Source organism: Falco cherrug, chromosome 6 (genome assembly GCF_023634085.1).
Source record: "Falco cherrug isolate bFalChe1 chromosome 6, bFalChe1.pri, whole genome shotgun sequence".
Lineage (NCBI taxonomy): Eukaryota > Metazoa > Chordata > Aves > Falconiformes > Falconidae > Falco > Falco cherrug.
This window is the reverse complement of record NC_073702.1, coordinates 80493685-80518816: the sequence shown is the minus strand read 5'-3', so window position 1 is coordinate 80518816 and position 25132 is coordinate 80493685. Positions and strand designations below refer to the sequence as shown.

The 25132-nt window shown below is 46.4% G+C and overlaps 1 protein-coding gene across 4 annotated transcripts in view; it reads left to right on the top strand.

Moving 5' to 3' along the window:
* The first annotated feature begins 13622 nt into the window (after nucleotides 1–13622).
* The window catches only part of EGLN1 (egl-9 family hypoxia inducible factor 1), a 35232-nt gene continuing 23722 nt past the window's right edge, over nucleotides 13623–25132 (top strand). The window contains exon 1 of one of the 4 annotated variants that reach the window (XM_055714864.1): nucleotides 13623–14986. In XM_055714864.1, the coding sequence (XP_055570839.1) occupies nucleotides 14057–14986 (930 nt within the window). In that variant the 5' untranslated portion in view covers nucleotides 13623–14056. The remainder of the gene's footprint in view (nucleotides 14987–25132) is intronic. The other 3 variants (XM_055714862.1, XM_055714860.1, XM_055714861.1) reach the window with 3 other exon arrangements.

Below are 25132 nucleotides of genomic sequence, written 5' to 3'. Positions count from 1 at the left end.
AGATATTATCCAAAAATAGCCTGCAAATCTGAAAATAGCAAGGCTGTATCAAGGTTTAAAAAGAGACCAGAACTGAAGCTTGCGAAGATTGAGAAAGTTGTATGAGATACAGAAAATTACCATGAACTTCACAGCTTATAAAAGACAGAGAAATGGAAATTAAATTATACTAACTCACACTACCATGTCTCAGTCTTCAGTCACCTGAGCCAAAACAAGCAGACAGTTTTATTTACTGGTTTTTAAATTTTTCCTGGGATGTACAACCTGAAGGTGCTGCGTGCCAGACCTCCCATGCTTCTCGTGTACAGACCATGTTTCTTGCTTGCACAAGCCTCGCTCTTCTGCCAGCACCTCAAACATGTGCTTTGGTGGCCACCTCAGAAATTGCCTGGAGGACTGAAAAGGGCAGAAGCAAGAAACTAGCTGTGTCTGGAGCAGAAGGCTGTGTGAATCCCACTGCTTGCTGCAGGTCAGATACCTTCCTCAGGTCTGCAGGGTTTTGCAAAGTATTTTGTGTGCTACTTACTCCTGCTGGTGCGTTAGGATGCCCACCAAATTGAGACTGGTGTCCTGAACAGGCAGGTGCCAATCTGCCCAGAGAGCAGCAGCTCTGGCTATGAACAGGGACGGGCATCTCAAACGGGCAGCTGCCTAGCAAGTCTTGGCACCACCAGGGATGTAGCCAGCTAACTGGGGAACTTTGGGACTTTATTTTTAGTCTCAGGACCCTTAGTCAAGCATGTATCCCGCTCAGGTACCCTAATCTTTCATCTGATTTAACTCTCCAACCCTGCCCAGGGGTATTAAGGGTTTAATTCAGCATTTGCAACAGAACCCAGATAGATTAAAAGCTTAAGGTAAAAGGGCAAGGTAAGTAGAGGGGCTGCAGCAGAGGCTGATTCTTGTCCCATCGGGGGGACAGCACAGAGCCCTGTCATTCATGCTGTGTGCTGCTGCAAGCACCAGACGCACCAGCTCAGCATGCTTTGGCTAGCCCCTGCGTGAGGACGCAGTGCTTAGTCCTGGGAGAGGCAAGGGCAGCCGCGGGAGGAGCAGGCAGGCTTGCTGGGGCAGCTGCAGCACCTTCTGGAGTGGCACGGGGAGAGGAAGGGAAGGAACAGCCCTTCTGAAAGCCCTGCTTGGGCAGCCAGAGCCTGTGTGCAGCTGCATGGCCACAACCAGGCTGGAGACCCAAGCCTTCTTCCAGCTGTAGTGGAAGGGTTAATGCCCCAGTCTACCCCACCCCGGCTCCTCACCATTCTCCTGTTAACCAGCACTGCTTTCCCAGGTTTGTCAGCAAAACTGCTCCTATGTGCTTCCTCCAGCTCTCGGGAGCCGAAGCGAGCCGTGCTAGCTCAAGCAGTTGAAACGCAAGGTCTGCTTACATCTAGTTCATTGCTAGTAAATGGGTCAAGGAAAGCAGGCGGGGGGTGCGTGTGCCTGAGTGCGGGGAGAGCAGTATCTCTTCAGCCGACAGAGCTGGACTTCCAAGATGGGCTTATACACCTCTGTGGCGACTTCCCCATGCACCCAGAAGCTAAGGCAGCTGACATTTGCTTTCCATGGCTCGTTGTGTTCGGTGTGAGCTATACCAAGACGGCGAGTCTGGTCAGAGAAGCTCCAATTGTGCCCAACCTTTTCTCATCCCCACACGCTCCTTAGCCTCTTCCCTGCCCTGGCAATTCTCTACAGCAAGCACGTAGGTCCAGCCAGGGGGCAAGCAAAGCCACAGGACCCTGTGCACATGGCTGGGGGCACAGTCCCTCCCTGCTGAAACAAGGTGTGAAAGCAGGGGGGTGTGGATGGTCCCAGTGATGCATGGCATGCATGCCCATGCCTCAGCAGGGCTCTAAGAGAGTGGTGCCACTGAGCTGCCTTCTTACACCAGTGATTTTCATGCATCTAGTCGCTTGCAGCTAGGGAGAAATTGTTTCAGTGCTGCTTTAAACCTTCGGGTCTTGGCTTCTGGGCCCTGGCAATGAAAAGGAGAGGGACATGCTCTCCTCATACATGTAATACGTGTCCTGTGGTATAGATGGGTTTGGGGTTGAGCTTATATAAGGGCGCAGAATTTGCAAGTTCTCACCTCTTCCTTCTCAAGCACTCTCAAACCAATATGCCACAGACTCAAAATAAACCACTTCCTTGCAGGCGGCCGTACTACCAAGTTTTATGTAATTCAGAACTGCAAAATCACTTTCTCTGGGTACCTTAGTGAGCATCCATGTGAGATACTCTGCCGAGGGATCCGAGGAGACCTGGCGTTCGCTTCTCTGGATAAGTGAGAATCTTACTCTCTCTAAATAAGATGATTATCAACGGGGTGTTTGTGCCCATTCTTGTTTTTGGGGACTCTCCTTTCCCGTTGCTGCCATGACTCATAAAACTCGTTAAACCAGAGTATGCCTAGCAGGAGAACATTTAATTACATAGCAGTTGCAGGGTAGTGATGGAATTTATGTTTGACAGGCTGACGGCAAGATGGCTTTATCTACAAAGCTGTTTAGGTGTCAGTATAGCCAATTCCATCCATAAGGCTGGGCAAGCCATACCAGGCATCAAACCAGCAAGGAAGGTAAAATACGTGCCAGGAGCAGGTTCGGGACACTGGTGGTTTGCATAAACAGCCTGAAAACGTGCCTGTCATCACCATGTCTGGGTCAACGTGTGGAAACATTATCTGGTAAACCAACAGCCTCGCACAGCACAGTGACCTAGATAGGAAATATGATGCAGCGAGGGAGAAAGTGAGACTGAGCACTGTTGTAACACATGCGTCAAGTTATTTGCTGTTGCTTTTATCGGGCTATAAGAGTTTAATAGTCAATAAACCACTTGGAAACAGGTTCTGGCCTCTCCCTTCCTTCTCAGACACTCTCACACCAGACAGCATGCAGCCAGGCCAATTTACAAACAATGTATTTCAGTACTTAGCAAAATATTAAGAAAATATTCTGCAAACCACTGTACACATCTCAGCGACGTGTGCATCACTTCAAGAGTACAGCCTTAAGGCTCCTGTGAAGCTGCTGAGAGGGATTACACCAACATTGGAGTGACTACTCTTCACATGTTTGTGTAAACAGGTTTGTTTACATGAAGAGAACTCTTTCCACTCTGGCCTTTGAGATTGCAGTAGACCATTCGGTTGAAGCAGGCCTAGGATAGGTTAGGATGATTTTACTCAGTGTAATAAAAAAGCAAAGGGAAGTGTTTGGGAGCTAATGCATGCTACTGTTTGAAATCCCTTCCCATTTGTACATGTTTTCTCACAGTGTACTTAAAAGCCATACATATGACCAAGTAATTTGTCATCAGTTTCAGGTTTGGGTTTTTTTCCTTGTAATTTACCTTACAATTAGCACATTGTATCATACATTCTAGCCCATTGAAGATCATATTGTTCTGATTTTAAAACTCTACTATAAAAATTTTGCGTGCTGAAAGAAGTACTGTTCTGGCATGGAAAGCACATCTCCCTCAACTTTAAAGAAATTGTTATCTACGTGCCACTTTCAGGAAGGCAGAGGGATGATAATCTTGTAGGGCAATGGCTCAGTGTTCCTATATTATCATTTCCATATTATTTTTTGTAACAACAAAATAAAGGTCTTTCTTAACTCTGAAACTCATCTGGCAGGAAAAAAACCATTTAAAGATTACATATCAAAGGTCTTTGAGATCAAATAATAACTTATCTATAGCCCAGTGTGTTCAATATGCAGTCTGTGAACAGGAAAAAGGTTTGCTTTCATTTTTCATTCTCCTGTAAACAGACTGTTCTCCCAAATTAGCCTTGTTGGCTCCAAATTACTGTGCTTAGTCAAAATTCAGCCTCTTTTTTGTATTTACAGATTTTTTCCCCAGAATAATCAAACAGCTAATTAAGTATTCCTCTTTCAAATGTATAGTAACTGAGATTTTGATATTAACCATGAGGCTGAGCTATCAGAAGTCAGAGTGCGTAAAATTTTCCTTTTTCAATCCCATTTTTTAAGTTATCTCTTTTGAAAATAATACATGAAGCTTGACCCCTGACAAAATTTTTGCCCCACATGTAAACTGTAGATAAATCTTGGAAAATACACTGTAGCCAAAATTTGGAAGACAACACTTTTTAACTTGCTGTCACAATCAAGGAACCTACGTTCATGAAAATGGAGAGTGCTAGGACAGACTTTTCTAGCTTCTGTAGTAGTCAGCTGGTTTTCTTCTATATTTACATGTTTTTTAGAACCAAAGTTCCAAGTGTTTTGCTCTTGAGACTTACTCGAGAGTTATATTTGTGATTACTCTGTAGCGTTATTATCTCACTCACGACAGTCCATCAGAACAATTTAAAAATTTCTATGTGGTAAACTACAGTAATTTTTAACACATTTATTGCAATTTTCACTGATACCAGTGAAACCATTTCTCCATTCACCCGGGGGAGTGACATATCTCTTCAGGAGTGTCTCTTGACTGATCGGGGAAATATCAGGTATCTTTGTCATTTGCAGCTCACGGTCGCTGTGGCTGCATTTTCCACTCTGCCAGCAGTACTTTCTGTGTAGGATTTAATGGACACACATTTTTGCGAAGAGCCTGCCATCTCAACTATTCTCCTCGCAACCTGTCCACAGACCTTATCTCACGTTCAAGCAGATCCCAGTCCCCTTCCCGGTCCCCTTCCTGGTCCCACCATGTACCTCTCCTTCCACTGCCTCCATCAGAGCTCAGCACTCCCTTGCAGAACAGCATTGCAAAACCTCCTCGGGGATGCAGACCTCCTCTATTTATAGAGGGCTGAGGCTGGATGCAAGTTTCCAGAGAGCTTTCTGGAAGGGCTCTCATCTAGCTGCTCTGAAGGCTTACAAAAAGAAATGAGCTTGCTACCTTGGCTTCATAGCTTTGACCTGCATATAGCATTCAGTAAACCACTGCAGTAAAACATATAGTGCACCAGGCAAGCATTTGATGTTACACGTTGGCATTTATGAACCTTTGAAGAAGTTTTCTTCCTGACATGCCCCATCCATATCTGGATTACAAATGCAAAAGCAGAGGTTTAAGGCAGATTCTCCAACATGAATCCACGTTCCCAGTTGATTTTTATCCTAGATTTGCAATTCAGTGCTATCTTAAGATAACAGAGAGGGAGAAATCTTCTTAGCTTCATGCTGTATTTTTTTCTTAAAAGATTCGGTCTCTTGAGGCTGATATTTTTAAATCAAAAATAAGGCTCCGCTAACAAATGCACTGCTGAGTGTTGCTCCGCAAAGATATGATTCAGCATTTCTTTTACTCGTCACAAATGAAATGCAGAATATTTCTTAAAATAGGGGAGAAATGGTCACCCTAGCTAAAATAAGGTAGGAGCCAGGCTGGGCACACGTAGTGGGCATATCCACAAACACACAAGCCTTTGTGTGTATATGAGCTAGCCGTGTTTGGCCTCTCACATTATAAATTGCTGTTTATTTTAAAAAAAAAAAAAAAAGGAGGGGGGCCAGCAAGCCCTTAACTACTTTTGCTACAGCACATGGCTTTTATTGGAGGATATGTTTGCACAAGTGAGGAGCGTTGCCTCCCACCCAAATTTCAACAACGCGTAAATAGGTGTCTATCTATTCTCTGCCTATACCTTCCAGTTCAAGCTCTATCTATATCACACAGTGAGGAAACTGTAATCTGAGGAACTCTTCGAGGAATTTTTTTAATGAAAACTCCCGAACATGGTCCTAGCATTAGACACAGTCTGAGGTTAACCCCCCCAAAATCAACCAACCAACAAAAAAGCCTCAACCAACAGCAACAAAAAAGAGAGAATAATGCCAGGGAGAAAATGTAAGCCCAACGAAACAGTAAGGAAAAAAGTGAAATCCGCCTCCTGACAAGATAAGCATTATCATCTTCCATTGCACTGTGGGTGGATGAAGAATGTGTAAATTGCTTGCTGACCTGTTTTTCGCTTCTGCATAAAAATGAAAGGCCATTTCTCCTAGTACCAATAAATGCCAACTTATCTCTAGGTCACTAATTAGCTAGCTGGGTGAGAAAGGAACAGGTTCAGGGGTAGCAATTCTAGCAGTGACAAACTGATGCAGCATGATAGTGAGACTCAACCCAGCCCTAATTACAGCTCGGTAGCACATACTATCACTCTGAGAACACACCAAAGATTTTAATAATTCATATTCAGCTGTGTGCCTGCATGAACTCCTTGTAAGTTTAATTTTCCAGGACCTAATATTTAGGTACTGCTTTGTAAAAGCTCTCCAGTGTACAATTCCAGCCTTCTGTTTTACTGGATTCATTAACAGCATTGTGCCATCTGAACGTCCACGGAAAGAGACAAAATGAATAGTGTCAATTAAGATCATGCAGGGAGACGACAAAATTTTTCTCATACTAATACAGGAATTTAAATTACTATATATCCACTACTAGCATTCCTGGTTTAGTAAATATCTGCCCTTGGTATAAGTTGCTTGGGAAGTGCTTTAAAACATGCTGAAATATCTCACTCTGGTATTAGACTGAAAGTATTTGCACAGAGGGTTGTGCTTGTTGGCATAGGAAACAGGAAGACACAGGACACAATCATGAGTGTGCACCAATATCACAGTCTTTAATACCGCATTTGTTCAGTTCTAAAATCTCAGGAACTATTTTAATGAACAGACAGAACCCTTCAACTACTAAAACCTGAAAAATAAAAACGCCAACAAAAACCCCAACACAAAAACCAGCTTACAAAATGTCAGTCCCTGGCATGCTGTTCACAGAATCAATAGCCTGAAACGCCTCTCCCTGAATCCTCAGATACCAGCACCAGCTGATGCTAGCCCTTACCGTCTTGGTATAGAATATCCTGCACTTTGGATTTGCTGATTCTCTCAACAGTTTCAAAAGGAAAGGTGTCTCTCTCCATTCGGGAGAACGTAGAAATGGGTCAAGTTATATAATATGGAGTAAAAAAGGGTAAAGTTACATGACATGACTGAGTTAGTTTACCGTTCTGACTTGGGTGGTCCTGCTTTTCGCTCCCTGACTCCTGGCTCTGCTGGTCCACACCCTCTCTTGCACCACATCAAACCACTGGGTAAGCAGATCCAACTTGTTAATCCAACAGAAAACTATTCTCTTGAACTGACTCACCAAAGGGCTTGACAAGCGTGGTGCTGAGAAGCATGCTGCTGGAGGAAGCAGAACCACCTCTTTTGGTGGGCAGCAAGTCAACACCATGACTTAAATGGACTGCAGCCAAAGAAAGCTCTGCAGAAGGGCACAAGAGAAGCACTGAAGGCAAACAGAAGTGCATGGCGTAAAAGCCTGGGTCTTTGGGAAGGACGGAAATGCACAAAAAGACATCACAAAGCCATTGGGATGCGGGAGACGCTGAGTAGGACAATGGCAGGAGAGCAGCAGGACATTGCATCCCAATACGCATCGGAGCGGTGTGTGGGGACAGGCACCATCCTAGCAGAAGGGGGAACGAGCAGTGCAGGAGAACATGGTGCTGAGTTGTACTGAGTCCATCCAGATTGCAACGGCTCTTCAGGGCTCAGGCTCACAATGCTTGTGTGCGTGTCTGTAGGCAGCCCTGGCAAAGGTGTGCTCTTCAGGACAGATGTGATATCTTGATAGTTTAACAAAACATGAGCTATAATATTGTATCCCCATTGTTCAAGAAAAGGGGGAGGACACTATTGTTCTACTTGGAAAGCAAACAAAAATGAAGCCTGCCCCCATTCTTCTCCAGAAATTGCCTCATTAAAAAAAAAAATAAAAAAATCAAACCCCTAAATCTTATTGAGGAATAACACCTAGTCACTCTTATCAGCTCAAAACCTCCCTCACTATTACCTTTTCCTTCCTCTCTTAAATTACTGAGACAGGTTTCTCCTTTTGTAGCAGCAAATGTTTTAAGCTCACTGTTTTCTTAGAATCTCTCCTACTGGTTCAACTGCCTGAATAAGAAAAAGAACTTAAGAGATACCAGGAATTGTGCTAGCCAGCTGGAGAAAGGGAAAAGAAACTGCATCTTTACCCAAAGATAAGATGTCCAAATGTCCAGTCTTTTAACAAATACATCTTTATGGCTTCAGGAACAGTTCCCGAGTTCCACTCTTGATCTCTGGGTAATAGTTTCTAGGGAATCAGGGAAAAAAAAAAAAAAGCTGACACTGTAATTCATTAAATAGCAGGATATATTGTAATGCATGGGCTGAGGTGCTCTCAAGCTTCTCAAACCAAGGGGCACAGAGTGACCTGTCCTTCTTGCCCATACCCCAGGGCATCCCTGTTTTTTCCAAATACAAGGCCAGGCACTGGCAGAAAAGAGAACTACGTGCCTGGCAGCTGGAAGACGAGGAAAGAGAAAATACGATGTGCAGTAGATCAGGTACACACAAAATAATCATGGCAGGCCACATCATCGTAACACTGCTCGGCATTGTTTCCACCTTGATGGTCTTTCAGCATGTCATGATGCTGAATCATGATGACACAGGGGCAGGAAGCACATACCAGATGCAAAGTGAAAAGGTCATGTTATGATTGTGGCCCTACGAAGCACTGGAGACACTTTCTTTATGTTGGGGTCCCTGTCTTTACATTGGAGTCTCCCTGTTCTCATGCTGGAAGACTCATCTGCACCAAAATAAAGAAAAGCTTCTGGAGCAGTTCAGATATATTTGACCTACACACAGATAAAACAAGAATCTTGGGGGTGGGGGTTCCCCTCCAAAACTGCTTATCGCTGTATCAGTGAGTGGATTTCACATAGTGTTTAAAAAATGTACTTTAAAAGTAACTTTCTGTTCATAACTGCACTTTAGGCACCCCGAGGGCCTGCTGGCTTGCTTAAGTTACAGGCTAAAAATGTACATAATTGTCAATCTTTAGCAAGACGGGGAATTCTTTTCTAACCAAAGCCTGAAATACTCCCTCTGGAGAAACCTCACAAACAATGTGGAAAAAGCTTTTGAACTTTCCATGGTACAAAGTTTGAAATGAGGACAAAACTGGAGTGAGTATTGCGCATTTTCTAAGCTCCACTGCATTTAGCTTTACAGATACAGACATCTAGTAGCAGCATTTTCAGTTTAAAAAAAAAAAAAAAAGACACACTCTTGTACTTCACTAGCATAATTAATTTTTCTTTAAATATGACTACAATTATTAAACTAGTCAAATATTAAAACACACATAAATCTCTCTAGATCTACACTAACCATATTTTTGGTGTAATAAAAATAGGCAATATTCCCACAGAAGCAAACGCATATAATTTCAGACAGATTCAGGGACTGCAAAAACAATTTTAGTTGAAGAGCCTGGAGGTATCCCACAATATTAAACACAAGTTTTTACAAAGTAATTGAGAATACTTCTCCTTATAATTTAGCCCAACCCTTATAATCCCAGATTATAATGAAAGGCTTTTCCTTTAAACATTACACCATTATGATATTCAGTGATAAACAACTACATTATTCTGTTACTTGAATTTCAGCAAAACCTTTTAGGGAAACTACAATGTCATCAACAGGCACTAAACGGGATGGGAGCTGGTCCAGGGTAACTGCTGATTATTTTCAGGGCTCTGAGCCTGATTTTCTGAGCCATTGTCCCAAAAGCTGTGTGCCACTTCATACTGTGACAGGAGCATACCAAGCTCTTGGCACATCAGAGTGCCCATGCCTGGACCTTGAAAGTGCTCCTCCGTAACGGCTGGGACTAGCACAGCTAGTCAATAACCCTACACCTTCCTGATCACCTCTAGTGAGCGATCCTTTCCTCACTTTGCAGAAACAGGGAGCAGGGGAGGTATTTGGGAGTTGAATAAACCACACTAACCCTTTGAGTACCTCAGGAAAAGAGCACGTATTCAATAGAGGAGCACTTGCATAGCCTTGTGGATATAGAGTTTGTACAGTTTGTCCCGATTAGAAAGGAAGTGAGTTTAACAGAGGATCCAACTCAGACAAACAGTTCTCTAGTTTTATTTGGAAAAGCTGCAAACCTGTTACAGTTCACTTGCTAGTATGAAAAGCAAGCCTGAAAAATGCTGCTGTAGAGATCAGTGAATACTGGTTTAAGTGGAATAAGAGCAGTCAGGCTGAAGAACATGGTGGAGTGGTCGGAGGAAAAAGAGCAAATGCTACAAGCCCCCAAGTTCTAAATTTTAATCATGACACTGTCATGGACACGTATCTGCCTGATTGATGCCTTACACTACCACCACCGTAAGGAGCATGTGTAGCTTCCAAGTGGCCTTCTGGCAGCAGCGAAAAACTTAGCCTGGAGTCCCAGGGACTTTTTCCTGTTCACAGCAAAACTATCTGAAGATGAGATTACTTTTTATTTAAACTTCATTTTTAAGCTGATTTTGTTCTGTGAATGAAACTTCTCTACTCTTGTTATGCTGCATTCCCCCCTCTCCCTGGGCTTCAAAGATTCTTTTTTGGTTGCTCATACAACCTTACCACTGTAGTACTCAAGATACATAAAGCATATTATAAATGCTGCTATTATTACTACTTAATGAAAACATAAAAGTTATTCATTGGCCAACTCCCTCCCCCCCCTTTTTTTTTTTCATTTCTAATAAACGTATCAAATCCTTATCTCAGTGGTGACAAAAAACTATGACCTTGCATTAAGTTTACCCTCATCGTGACTGGTATCACTTTAAAGACTTTTCATCTGCATTCTCTGCAAAGCAGTATATGTCATCATTACCTAGTCACCAGCCAAGTTCTTGTCCGATGTTCACTGACACAGACAAGAAATTAGCCATCTTGGGTACGCCACATTAGGGAGCAAATGAAGAGTAACCAGCAGAAAAATAAGAGGAGGAAGTCCCATCCCCCCTCAGTTTTAGCAACCACCGTGTTGGTCCTTTTGCTTTGTATACCCTACGTTGCTTTTTATCGTGCTTTGTCCTTGTGCTGTCTTTTAAGGAACAAGCCTTTTGGAAATGAATAGAGTCTTTATATACTTGGAAAACATTTCTAGCATGTTGTAGACACCATTGTAATATAAATACTCATTGTCTTCCAGAGTTTCCTTACCACCACCACCACTCTTTTCTGCAGCTTTGTCACTGGACAACAGCCATCATTAAATTGTTTTGTGCTGCTGTGAAGCGCTGTAATCATAAAATATGGCAAATGCTCCATACATCCGAAGATAAATTTTGTTGAACTCTGTATTTCTGTTGACCATGCAGGGGAACAGTATGTCAACACAACCTGAAGTAGCTCAGCACATTAGCAAATGTAAAAACTAAGACCAAGACCTGTAATTGCATCCCAAAAGACATGTGGTAAGGAGAGGGAAAGAAAAATGACTTTTGAAGACAAACTAGCCCATGAATTGATAATTATCATTAGGTTTTAGCCAGGCACTGTATTTGTACCTTGGTCCTTTTCTTATTTGTTTCATAACTGGACTACTGAGTTTCAAACCTGTGACTTTAATCTCTGCTGTTTGCTGAAGGAGTATGCAACAAATGCAAAAGGTCTTAACTCTTCAGTTTCTTTCTAGCAGAATATCATTGTTTGCATTTCCAAAGTTTTTGGAAATAACAGCCTCGACTCTCTTCTCATTTAGCCTGGTTTAACAATGCTGCGAGTCCAACAAATTCAGTTGCATTAATTTCAGTTTAAAGCAAGCTAGAGGAATACCTAGCCTAGTGTTGCTGACATACCTCATATACCTGTAGGTAAAGTAGTAAAACTGTCATTAAACCTAGATTAAAAATCTGTACACTTTATGCTCTGGATTTAAAACCTGTTTTTAACCCACTTCCTTCTGCCTCTACCACTGTATTTTCCTCCCTGTAAGAGCAATGAACAAAGAAATTACTAACCTGCAACCCCATCTGTTTTTAGTTCCCAGCTTTTCCAGTTCATTTGGTTCATTTCTATTTTTTTTTAAATTCACCATGGAGCTTGCTGATCACATTCACCTTGAAATCTCATCCTTTGGGCTTTCATGAGCTTGTCCTCTCGCTACTCCTTTTGCCCTTCTAAAAATTCATCCTGTTTCTCCTCATCTTCTGTAGATGCACCACAGGCGTTTGTATCCTTGGCACACTTTGTTTCTCCTTTTAACACCCTTCACATAGTACACACAGTGCCTAACATTCCTCCAAGTCCTACTGCTATGTCGGTTAATTTTAAATCCAGTTCTATGTGGAGACATGGCAAGAACTAAACCATTTCAATTGTGTATATAAAGCCATCTCACTATAATACAAGTATATCACAGTCTTAAGCCTCACCAACAGCCTGCGAGGAGCAAAAGCACTACTATTGCCCTCCCACAGTGGCAAAGAGAAAATGGTTTATCCAAAATCACGTGAAAGCCTGCGGCAGCCTATGGGTTACCAACCAAGAGGATTCACTTCACCTTCCTACCTCCAGATCTGTATATTGGCTCATGTATTTGACACTTCTTGGATTCTTGGACACTTCAGAATGGATTTGCTTAACTTACGGGCAGCGCACAGCAACTGCAGGCGCTACCTCTCACCTGCCCTGCTCTTGGAGCAAACACATGCTGGCAGTTCACCGAATGGCTCTGGGAGCGGGTGTGCAGGAGACCCCCGGCCTGGGAGGAGGCCTTGCTCCAGCGTACCACGAGGCTCTGAGGCTCCAGCCTCCATGTTGGGCTGTATCGCAGGAACCTGCAGAATACACTCCACTGTCCTAGCGTCTCCCACAAGCAAGCGAAGCCACGGTTAAGCCGGACCGACTGGAGCTTACACATCACCTCGGAGGAGTCCAGGTCCTCATGCGGCTTCTGACAGCCGACGTGACTGTGTGTGGACCTTTGTCCCTGCACCGGTGCTGCTCTGCCATACCCGCTTCCTTTTTCCTGTCAGGGGCTGCGTGCCATGTTCATCACAGCACTGGCCCCGGCTCCAGGCCTCGTTTGCCGGCCACATCACTTGCTCCTTCTTCCTGCTTTTTGCCCTTCTAACCCGCCGGACTCCGGCCTTTTTTACCGGCGACTTCGGTGGCACACAAGCCACAGGTTATTTAAGAGGGAGCCAGCGCACACCCCGCCCCGCCAGCCACCCGGCTGGGGTATTCAGGGGCCTACGAGAGCGACGACACCCGGCCCTCCACTGCGGCACGGCGCTGCCGCCACCCTCCCCGTCACTCATGGCCACAGCGCCCGGCTTCTATGCCGGGCCGGGCCCCTCGGTGCCGCCGCCGCCGCCCCCCCCGCGGCGGCCGCTCGCCGCTGGCGACAGCGCAAGGCCGCCCGCGGAGCAGCGGCCCACCGTCCGCCCGGGGTGTCGCGGGCAGCGCCGCCAGCACCGTCTGTGCGTGCCCGCCGCCCCTGGCAGCGCGGCTCCGCGCTCCCCGGCGGGCCGCTCCCGCCCGCCCTCCCGCCGCCGCGGGGGCGCCCCGGCCGAGGCCCATCGCTACTCCCAGCGCCGGGGCCCGGCCCTGCGGGCGCGGCGGGGCCGTTCGGCTCCTCGGCCCGGCCTGCCCCGGTCCGGCCCCGCCCGCCTGCCGGCGCGGCCCCGCCCGCCTGACGCGCCGGCGGCGCTGGCGGGCTGGAAGTGGCGTACGTGCAGAGCGAGCCGCGAGAGTGGCGCCTCCTCCTCGCCCCGACACAGCGGCGGAGGCGCGGCGGGGAGAGGCGGCGGCCGCGCCGGCCCGCGCACTGGGCAGAGGCCGGCGGGGAGCGGAAGGCAGCGCCCCCCCCTCCCCGCTCCGCGCCAGCCGGCTGCCCCCGCCGCCGCTCTGCCCCTCGGCCGCGCCGCCGCCGGCGGGGCGGCGATGAGGTGGTGCTAGCGGCGTTAGCGGCGCAGGGAGGGAGGCGCGGGCCCCCGCGGCAGCTCCGCGCCCGGCTGCCACGAAGGAGGCCGCGGGCCGGCGGAGGCGGAGGGCGGCGGGGGCCGCGGAGGAGCCGGGCGGCCATGATGCAGTGAGCGCTCCCTCCCCGCGCGGCCGGGCGGGGGCCCGCGTTAGCGCCGCTCCCGCCCGCCTCCTTACATAACCCTTCGGCGGCGGAGCGGGGCTGCGGCGGCACCACCGGCGCCATGGCGAATGACAGCGGCGGCGGGGCCGGCCAGGGCGGCGGCGAGAGCAGCGGCGGCGGGAGCGGCAGCAGCGGCTGCAGCAGCGAGCGGGACCGGCAGTACTGCGAGCTGTGCGGGAAGATGGAGAACCTGCTGCGGTGCGGGCGCTGCCGCAGCTCCTTCTACTGCAGCAAGGAGCACCAGCGCCAGGACTGGAAGAAGCACAAGCTCATCTGCCGCGGCGGCGGCGCGACGGCGGCGGCGGCGACGGTCGCGGCAGGGGGCGCTGCCGAGCCCCGCGGCGGGCACCCCACGCCGACCCGCGCCCACAGCGCCGGGGCCGCGGCCGGAGGGGGCAGCCGGGCGGCGGTGTGGGCTGCGGCGGGGAAGGGCGCAGCGCCGCCGTCCCCGGAGGCCTCCGCCAAGGCCGCCCCTCTGACCAACAACTACATCGCCGCCGCGGCCGCCGGTGCTGAGGCGGAGGCTCCGGCCGCGGCCCAGTCCCCGTCGCCGTCCGGGGAGGCGGTGCTGCTGTACCGGGACAAGTCGAACCTGTCCCCTGGCGGCGTGCAGGCGGGGCCCGGCGGGGCCGCGCTGCGCCCCAACGGGCAGACCAAGTCGCTGGTGCCGCAGCGGCTGGCGCTGGAGTACATCGTGCCCTGCATGAACAAGCACGGCATCTGCGTGGTGGACGACTTCCTCGGCAAGGAGCTGGGCGGGCTGGTGGCTCAGGAGGTGCGGGCCCTCCACCACACCGGCCGCTTCACCGACGGGCAGCTCGTCAGCCAGAAGAGCGACTCGTCCAAGGACATCCGCGGCGACAAGATCACCTGGGTGGAGGGCAAGGAGCCGGGCTGCCAGACCATCCGGCTCCTCATGAACAGCATGGACGATCTCATCCGACACTGCAACGGCAAGCTGGGCAACTACAAAATCAACGGCAGGACGAAAGTGAGTGCGAGAGCCGGGACCCCCGGTGCCCGCCGCTGCCGCCGGGGGGTGGGGGGGAGCGGGGCGGCGGGGCCGTGTGCGCTGCCTGCGGGTGTGCGTGCGGGTGCGCACGTCCCTGCCTGTGCCTGGGCGTGTGGCCCGGGGCCGGCCGCGCTCAGCATCCGGGGGTCGCTCCCCACCTCGGCGGTGTGACAGGGTTTGTTTGCTGGGGAGGGGGAGCCACCTCATTTATATCCCGGCGTTTCGTTAAAACACTTGACCTGGAAGCTCATGCGCTAGGCGGTGAATACTGGAACGCACGTTCCGCCAAAAAAAAAAAAATAAAAAATGAAAGCGGTATACTTGTTGTCCCCAGAAAGCGGGGGGTACCGTGTGCTGGGCACCGGCTGCAAGGCGGCCTCGGGGCAGCGGCAGCCCGCACGAGTGGGTCCGGGGTTGCTGGGTGACGGCTCCGGGGACGCCTGCCGGGTGCGGGGCTTGAGTGGGAGCGGCGTGGGCAGTGCCGCGGCGGGCAGCGCTGCTGCGGGGAGGCACCGGGGGGGTTTACTACCGTCCTGTCTCTTTTCTGCAAAAATCACACTCTTTGAGTCCAGAGAACCGAGGCAAAATTCCCTGGTGTCTTTGCCTAGTTTGAAGTTCTCTTCCAGTTCTTTAAATAATATCCTCCCCCTTGATAAAGGACTAGTAATGAATATTCATCAGTATTCTTCCAGTTAAAAAAGAAAAAGGGGGGGGGTAACACCCTTCACAGTTTGCTACCTCTATTAAAACATAAGGAAGCCAGTGAGCTGGTAGCATCCATCGCGCCGGGACGGTTGCACGGTCACAGACGGGCTGTTGTTGCTGCAGCTGCAGCTCTCAGCTGGTGGGAAGCTGCGGGAGGGAGGAGGGGAGAAACTGGAGGGCAAAAAACAGCCTTGGATTTGTTTGGGGCACGGGAAACTCCCGTGATAAGGAAAAGTGGGTGGGAATCAGTTTTTTGCAAATGTGATCTTTACATACCTGTAGTTGAACCAGTACTGCACTAAAGTCTTTGTAACGGGGATGTGGTCTAGGTTCCCCCTAGATCCCTGTTAGCTTGGACTTTCTAAGCCAATTTATGTTTCAGACAGTCCTAAATCTCTTCAAGGCTCCAAGTGCTTCGAACTTACACTCTAAATGTATCAGTGGCTTTGCTGGGCTTCAGTTTTATGCAGCGAAGAGGAATACAGCTTCTGGTTTTATGTGCAGCGGTATGCTTCTGTAAATAATACTTACCAGGGCTTTAGAAAGGACTTTTGGAATTGTAATCCCAAATCACGCATCTTACTACTCTTATCTTACATTTCTAAGTAGTTACCGATACATTTGCTAACTGTGAAAGAGAGAGAAAAATCTTATCTCTCTTCATGTTTTGCTCTTTTGTGGAGCAACAGCAAAGCAATGGTTTGTTTAGCCCCACTCGTTTTTCAGCCACTGCTGAAATTTCTCAGTATTTAGGGCATCAGGGCAGGTGCAGGGATCAGGTCAGTAAAAGTGCAGTGCTTTACTCCTTGGTGGTACAGAAATGCATTACTTTCTGTCTTCTCACCTTCCCTTGCTTTTATCTCCCCACAAAAGTCCGTGCTTGTAGAGATACAGGGAAGCTCAGTTCCCTGAAGTTTCCGCAGGAGCAGAATGGAGCTGACAGTCACTCTCACAGATTCACCCCTGAGTTGAATAAACAGAAGCAGTTGGTGAGAAGAGATGAACAAGTCAGTGGAAGAGTTTGATCTGTTGAAACATGGGATTTATCAGTGTTTGGGCATGCTTATTTGTAAAGTCAGCAGCGATAGGAGTGATGTGACTTTCACCTTTTCTCTTTTGCACCTATAGAGAACTGCACCTTTGCCATTAATGCCACAGTAAGTTGAATCGAAGGGCTGGGAGGGGAGGTGTTGGGGAGAGAGAGCAGTCCGGCAGTGGAAACTTAAGTACATCCCTTCAGGGCTCCTGGCTGTTTGGGGGGGGGGGAAAGGAAGATGTAAAATAAACACACAGACACCTCTTCGTTGTCTGAAGGGATTTTTTTTCGGTACATCTTGCCCTTGCTTTTTCTGACTTCTGATTTTCTAATTTTGATTGTGTTGCTGCCGGAGTCCCGGCATACTTTCATTCTTGGCAGTATAGAGGGGTGTGCAGTGCAGACATTGTAATAGCTATAACAGGCTGTCCTGGAGCTTTTCTGTTAGTGCACTTTGAGGGTGACCACTGCTTAGTTCTTTTAGTCAAATACAGTGTACTTTCAAATCTTGATGGGTATGTTGGGTTTGCTTTCACAGCAAAGACTTTTGAAAATGAACGATCTACATGTAATATTTATTCTTATTTGTTTCATTTCAAGTAATAGGACCAAAATGGGCAAAATGGTAGCACATGTGACCGACTGAGCTCTTACTGAATAACTTTAATACTCCTGACTATGCATGTTTATGTTGCAATACTGTGGTTTGTGTAGTTGATGTGCGGAGAACACAGTGTACCATTTTACTGAAGGTGCTAAATAAACCAATTTGCAGCGTCACTGGTGAGACTTTAATTCCCCAGCATCTGAACCTGCAAAAGAATTCCAGGCCTTGGGAATCCCCCTGCCCTTTCTAAAAAGCTACCGGTACTAGCTGCACGAGGTGATGGGTTGGTACGGTATTAAATGATTGCAGTCTGGTACAGCACTTCTGCAACAGGGGACATGCTAGAATTGGGCTGTGCTCATAGATGTCAGGGATGTAGCTGTGCTGAGGAGAGCTGAGGTGGTGAAGTTTTAAGAGTTTGTTTCCTCAAAATCAGATGTGCAGTGTTGTAGATTTGAAAAGAAGGTGGTTTTGTATTAACAGTTCTAAAGGTGTGGTGTTTTGTTTGTTTTAAGCCTAACTTCAAATTATTTTTTTTTTATTAGACTTTTTAAATGAAACCCAAGCAAAAAATCCAAACCACTTGCAGCCAGTCATTTAAAATACTGTTGTTGGGTTCACTGCAGCGTCTTGTTAGAAAACTGACTTTATTTTTGAATGTTGTGCAAGGGCTGGCATTATGTCACAGGAGTCACAGGAGCTTTTCTTGAATCTTTAACCTTTACCAGATCTACTTCAAGCTCTGTAAACAAGCATATCCTATTAGAGGGGATGAATCATAAATAAATCCGCTTCACAGTGTGCTGAAATTCCCACCCTCCATTACTGGATCTTAAAAATAACTGAATACACGTATAGAGTCTTAGCATTTTATTCTGTGTGATTTAACTAGCAGCTGGGTACTTCTACAGAAATAAATGAATTATTGATCAAAGGTTTTAATGATGCTGTTGATCAAGGCTAATTGTTTTTGGTGTTGGGGAAAAAAAGCCATAGATAAAATGGAAGAGATGATACGTAGATTATCACTTCAAATTTAGTTAAGGCTGAACTTGTATACCTGTTGGTGGTGTTGGCATTGAACTTGCCATCACTACGAAGTGTCTAGAAGCAGTGCATGAAAACGGGAAAAGAAATGGGTCTTGAGATGTAAACCCTGCATCTCTTAGCCTGTAAAACTATGGACCACGGAAAAAGCTACATTGTTTTAATGGAATCTGGTTTAAACTGATTTACATTCTCCGGTGTCTTAAGGTAGAGGAAATGAAATAAGGTAAAATGTTGTGTGAGAAACCTGAGGTTTTACATTTGAAAGTCTCTGTTAGGGGTTTTCTCTAGACTAACCAGGCTACCTAGAACTCATCTGCTTAAACTGATGTGGTTCTGCTTAGGTCTGACCATTAGCAGATTACTCTCCAGCCTGAAAGGTATCTGTATAGCAGTAGGTATAAACTAGCCGACCTCTTCTGAGGTGTGTGGTCAGTACACCAGCAGGTGTAAGAGAATGGCTAACTATTTGCTCATCTCAGAAGTCCTGATTTACTGCATTCCTTGTTTTTGTTCTTTTAGTCTCTTTCTTTCCAGACCCTGCTTCCTTCTTTTCTCTGGGTGATGGTGGCACATACTTGCATACATGAGCTGCAGTGTCTTTTCTCCTTCCTTTTATTTTCTAGATATGTCTTCTTCCATCTCTTCTCAAAAATGTTAACGCTCCCCACCCCCCTTTTCTCTTATCAGTTACCATACTTGTACATGCATGTGTTTCTGTTCCCTGGCTGTCCTGTTTTAGATAGCCAGTGGAGGTATAAACCTGCTCATCAAAGCCAGGGAATTAAATCATCCTGAATCTCACCTAGGTGAGGTTTTTTCTTATCTCCTTCATGGAGGCTGAGAAGGGGTTAAGGGAGGGGGCAGTTTTATGATTTTTTTGCTAGGTTTCTCTTTCCCCAGTTCTGGACTCCGCTGATCATCTAAATCTGATTCATATAAATCTGAAGTTTGCTTCCTTTACTGGTATTGCAAAAACATTGGGACATCCCTGTTGTGGACTGGGTTCCTAATAATCACTGTATAAACAGACATCTGATCTGTCAGCTATTCCTTCTGCTTCCATCACACCCAGCTCCACCCAGCTTCTAACCCTACCCTGTGCCTTTTATTGGTAGGAAACTGAATAGACAGTTTGACAGTCATTGTTAAATCCCTTTTTTTGCTTCATTCCCACTTCTTGTGATAGCTAGAAAAGACCTACAGTTCAAATTGATGCATTTTAATGCTCTCCTGTCTCTTCCAGTAGGCCACTGGCGCCCACTGCTTCTCAGCCACCAGTGGATTAAAAATATGATTGATTAGCTGCACATTGTGCAAGCCTGTTTTACTGCTTTTCTTGGAATTGTTGAATTGCATAATTGCGCATCTCTTACTTTCTCCCAGCCTCCCATCTCAAAATAAACTGGCCTGGTTGTGAGTACTTTAACCGCTGCTTATAATTCCCTGGATGCTCATCAGTTTTCAATATGATGCTGCGCACTAGAGCATCCTCGAGTTCTCTGAAGACCTAGAGGTCTCCGGATTCAAACTAGTCCAGGTGTACCCTATTATATTAGCTTCTTTCAAAGTTAGTAAAGCTGCTTTAGAGAATAATCTTCGAAGAGTGAGTGGATACCCTGCTGTTAGCTTTTCTATAAGCTGGAAAGAAAAGGCTCTCTGCTCTGGCCATTTATTTATGTTGCGGTTTTCCTGCAAACACATCAGATTAATCTTTCCAAGGGAAGAGAAATGGCACCAAGAAGCAGTAATCAGCTGATACAGCTGAAGCTGTTGGCAGCTGTGTAGCACTGAGAAGGGAATATGGGAGGAGGATAGGTTAAAGTCTTGAGTTTTGCAGATGCTGTTTAAAAATAGCATACAGGAGACCCGAGGAAGTTTTCTGAATGTTCTTTCCACTGTATCTTACTCTGCAAAATATAACCATGAGCGTGTGTGGCCATAAGAAGACAGATGAAAATAAGAGAGAGAGAATAAGGACTCAGCAACCAAGCAGGTAGTGTGGGAAGTGATGATGGTGACAAAATGCTGTTAGGACAGTGAGCACAGGGGCGAGTGAGGGACTCTGCTGCCGCTGGTGTGAGTCTCCCACTGATCAGAGGACTCCAGAGGTGTAGCTGGTGATCTGAGCTGAGGAATGTTTGTGAAGTGGGGTAAAATGTCTGTAAAGCATGTCAAATTGCTTGTGACATGCCCAGTTACAGAGAACCTTCTGTATCATTCTGGGGATTTGTTTCGCTATCATGCCTTGAATTTCTTTCTTGGTAGAAAAACTTACCGATCTGATCGGTTCCTAATGGATGATGGTATAGGGTTGAAGTTGTCACTGAGTCGTGGGAAAGTGTGGCTCAGTCTCCCAATAAGGATTTGAGTTGCTTGACCTTGATACAGAATATGACCAATGCTCATCCTTGTCAGTTATTTTCCTTACAGTGATGTTTCTGTTGATGACGGTGTTTTCTTCTAGACGAGCGTGCTGGTCATTGAAGGATTGTATGGTGGTTCATGGATGCTCAGCAGCCCACAGTTCTTACATCCCTGTTGGGGGTAGAGCCCTGATGTGTAATGAGCACAGTTTCATTTGTTACCACAGAGTGGTTTGGGTTGGAAGGGACCTTAAAGGTCACCTCATTCCATCCACCCTGCCATGGGGCAGGGGCACCTTCCACTAGACCAGGTTGCTCAGAGCCCCGTCCAGCCTGGCCTTGAGCACTTCCAGGGATGGGGAATCCGCAACTTCTCTGGCAAGCTGTTCCAGTTCCTTATATACAGGCATTTTGGGTCCCAAATGGAACAGAAGATCAAAAGACTGTCTGTTGTCTCCAGTGCAAATGATCTTTTGATCGAGAAGCACAACATCCAGAAAAGATACTCGTTTATGGCCAGTGAAAATGAAAATGTGAACGTTGCTGAGATTCTGGCAGATTCCCCTACTGGTTTCTGAGGGGCGTCTGTGTGGTAACTCTTAACTTTGAAGTGTGGTATGAATATAGCGTGTGTGAGGGTGCAGAGCACCACTTGTGACTGCTAGAAATTTCTCCGTAGCCCTGTATCTTCTGTATCTGTGTCTTGTAGTGCTCCGGCGCTGCTGGAGAAGTAGTCGCTCTTCTTTGCCAGTGGTTGTATTTACATGGCCATCTTGTGAACTGGTTTGGGGAACTGATCCATCTGAAAAATAAACTGGCAAAAGAAGTGCTCCTGGTTCAGTGTTCGGATGTTTGTGCTGGCACAAGGGACTGGCAGATGGTGAGACTTTCTTTCAGCAGCAATGCAAATTTATGCCAACTTAAAGTGTTTGCCAAACTACAGCCTTAGTTTAACACTTAGGGACTGATTATCCCAAAATTTTGCTCATGAAAATTTGAACACCGTTTAAGAAATCTTTACTAGCTATGGTGTTGGGTTTGGTTTTTTTTTTCCTTAACCTTTCTTTTCTTTGTTCTTCCGTGTCCAGCGTGAGACCAGTTCTTGCCATCAGAAATGGCATTCTTCTGTCCTTCAGGGTTCTTCCCCGTGACAGTTTTATACAGAAGCTTTGCTGGTCTGCCTACCATGTGATCCCATGTAGCATGCACAGGGAAAACCACATTTTCTCTGAATGAAAACTGGTTATTTCTTGGTTCCTTCCCCCCCCAACTTGATTTCTTATGCATGTTGGCTGTCCCTATCCATTATTCTAGAGATTTATCGGCACCAAGGACATTCTTGCTTTCTCTTTTCAAGGCAGAGCTGGTCTGGCATCCTCTGCAGTGAGTGCTGTGGTGCAGCTTGCTGTTTGTTGCTGGCTGCTGCTGGTAAGGAAGGTCCCTGTTCTGCCACATCCCCTTGTGCCGCATCCAGCGCTCATTCTGCTTCAGGGGCTCCATCTGAAATGGGCAATTTCAGTACTATTTCACTTTTCCTGTCCTGTTTCCTCTCTGTTCCCTGGTGCATTAGGATAGCTCTATGGAATTCTGGTTTGATTCGTTGCTTGGTTTTTCCCAGCTGTTTTTTACTATGCAACTGCAGTTCTTGAGTTGTTGCTGTTCTGGAGATTAGGAACCTGTAGCCTTGAGGTTTGCGCACATCAGTGATTTCAGTGCACTGTGGGCAATTAATTTGTTTTTTTCCTGTCAGGTGTATCAATGATTTTCTGATTGTGTTGCTGCCTTCATGTGCTATGCACTCTCTCCTGTGCAGAATGGGCTCAATTCAGTACCACCCAAAAATCAAGCAGGCAGCTTCTCATCATAGCTGTACAGCTTGAGAGGAAGAGCTGCCTTCCCTTGCCAGTGGCCTCTTGGACTGAAATTCCTTGGAAGTGATGTCCTGCCAAGTCATAGGACTGTCTGAACAGCAGTTCTCAAATCTCTGGGCTAGTTATATCAGTAACCTTGACTGGGTGTTTGAGAGGTGTTTTCCCTTTTTCTAGATGATGTTTAATTTTTTAATAGGTTAATGCTGCAAATAACTGGTAGCATATTATTCTCTTTTGTGATACTTACCTGCTTTCATGATGTTTGTAATTCAGTTTTGGTGCTTAGACCATCCTGGATAGTACCTGGCACCTTTTGGCTTGAACAGGCTGGGTTGCTACTGGAATTTTCCAAAATGCTGTCTTTCTAGTTGTTACCATGTTGTCTTGTACTGGGTGCTGTTAGGTACGTATGCACACAGTATACTTGTAGCTAGTAAGCTACATTTAGCTTAGTAGCTGAAATGAAGGCTTTCTGCTGCAGCAGAAAGGAAGCTTATTTTATAAAAAGGAAACGGATACTCTGTCTAGAGCAAAAATCTTTTGCCCATCCAGAAACTAAATTGGTTTTCTTTAGGCTCCTTGGAGAGCTCTTGTACAAAGGCAACACAGTTTTTCGCTTCAGAATTCAGTTTGGGACTGTTGTGAGTGGATTGGTTAATTAATGCTTCAGTGGGATGCTTGTGGGGCTCCCTGTCTCTTGTGCTGCTATATTTTGTTACTTCACAGTAGGGGAGTGACTGCGGACAATCCAAGGACTGTGCAAGTGTTTTTTGGAAATAAACTGATTCAGAATATTATCAATTATCAATAATATATCAAGATCTTCATTGGCATGTTTTTTACACTACACTAAGGATATAATATTTTGAAAGCAATATTTTCAGTGAACAGAACAGTAAAGTTATTTGACTTTGCAGCTACTACTGAATGGAGTAGTTATTATTTCTGATACCCTTTTTGTCTTTCAGATCTGTGACTTGCTACTTAGATCCTTCAAAAGGAGAACTAATGCTGGCTTTGTGGCCTTTTGAAAAAGTCATTTGGTGCTCATTAAATCCTTGTAAACTCCTTCCAGTTTTTGAAGGTTGTTGGTTAACGATAGCTGATCAAGCATATTTTCAGGGCAGGCTTGTGCCAGAATTAGCTGGTAAGTGGCAGTCATAAACTTCAAGTCAAAAGTGAATTCACTCCCTGTTCCAGGGCAGTGTCTGTCAAAAATAGAGCAATGCTTTTATGCACGTAACAGCTGCTTACACTTGAAGACTTTCTTGTTCTTTGGTATTTAACTTAAAACTACTTGAGAGTTTTGTTGTTGGTTTGTGGTTTGTTTTTTTTTTTAATGTTCTAAATAGAACAGGTGGAAATGTGCGTGCCTGCATATGTCTATGGACATTGTGTGCGAAGGTAGGGCAGGTACGTGTATATTATGAGCTTAGTGCTCTAACGAAGAGATGAAGACTGTACTTGAAGGGTAATTAACGGGGCCTAATGAAAAAGACTATTTTATACCCAAGGATTAATTTTACATGTTAATTTAGGGTCAGACCAGCTCAGAGCACGTAGTTTGACCATGAAGGTGCTCTGGACTGTAGGAATGCTGTACAGCTCTGAGGAGGTGCTGCTGTGTGGCCCCAGCGTGCTGCTGTGAGAGCAGAGCCGGAGACTGCCTTGCCTTGTTTCTGCAAAAACACGCATTATGTTGAAAATGATACAAAGGTGAACGCAGTGAGGGATTTCAGGAAGCAGTTCTCTCTTTTGGTCCCAACAGGGTGGAGGAATTGTTGCGTTGGTTGTCAGATGAATGTAAGAAGTTTTAAAATGCCATAAACTGGCTGAAGAGTTGAGGGGTTTATATGCATTTGCTTCATTTGGGGTTGGGTTTTTTCTCTCTTTATATCAAAATATTTTAAACGTGGTTACAGGAGGAGGTTGGATTGTCAATTCGCATCACTTTGTTCTATTGATAGCTTTACATTCTTGGTGAAGTGGCCGGGGCTGTAGGTTTCTCTGCTGGGTGTACTCTTGCAGTGGCTTGCTGGCCTTCTGGTGTGCCAGGGTCTGTTACCTTCCTGTTTGCGTAGTTCAGAGGGCTGCAGCTATACAGTTGGAACAGTCCTGAAGTTCCTAGTCAAATTGAAACAAAAAGTTACAATAACAGCCTAACCTGACTGTTGGTTAATAAGATACCTTTCTCATTGCTGCTCTCTTGTCCTGTTCAAGCATTTGTTAAAGCAGTTCACCCTCGCCATGGATGCCAAGCGCCCTCAACAGCTTCGGCTGTATTCTGGTAGCATGTGGTCTGCGCTGGGCTGGAGGCATCAGCCCCTTGCAGTTCCAGCGACTGCTGCATTGTTGCTCAGGCAGCTGGCACACAGCCTCGCTGCTGTGAGAAGGGAAACTGTGGGCGGTTGATAAGGGCATCTTAAACTGACTCAGTTTCAGCTGGCATATTATGTGATGCCCAGTGAAATAACGTTGGCTAATTGTACCTCT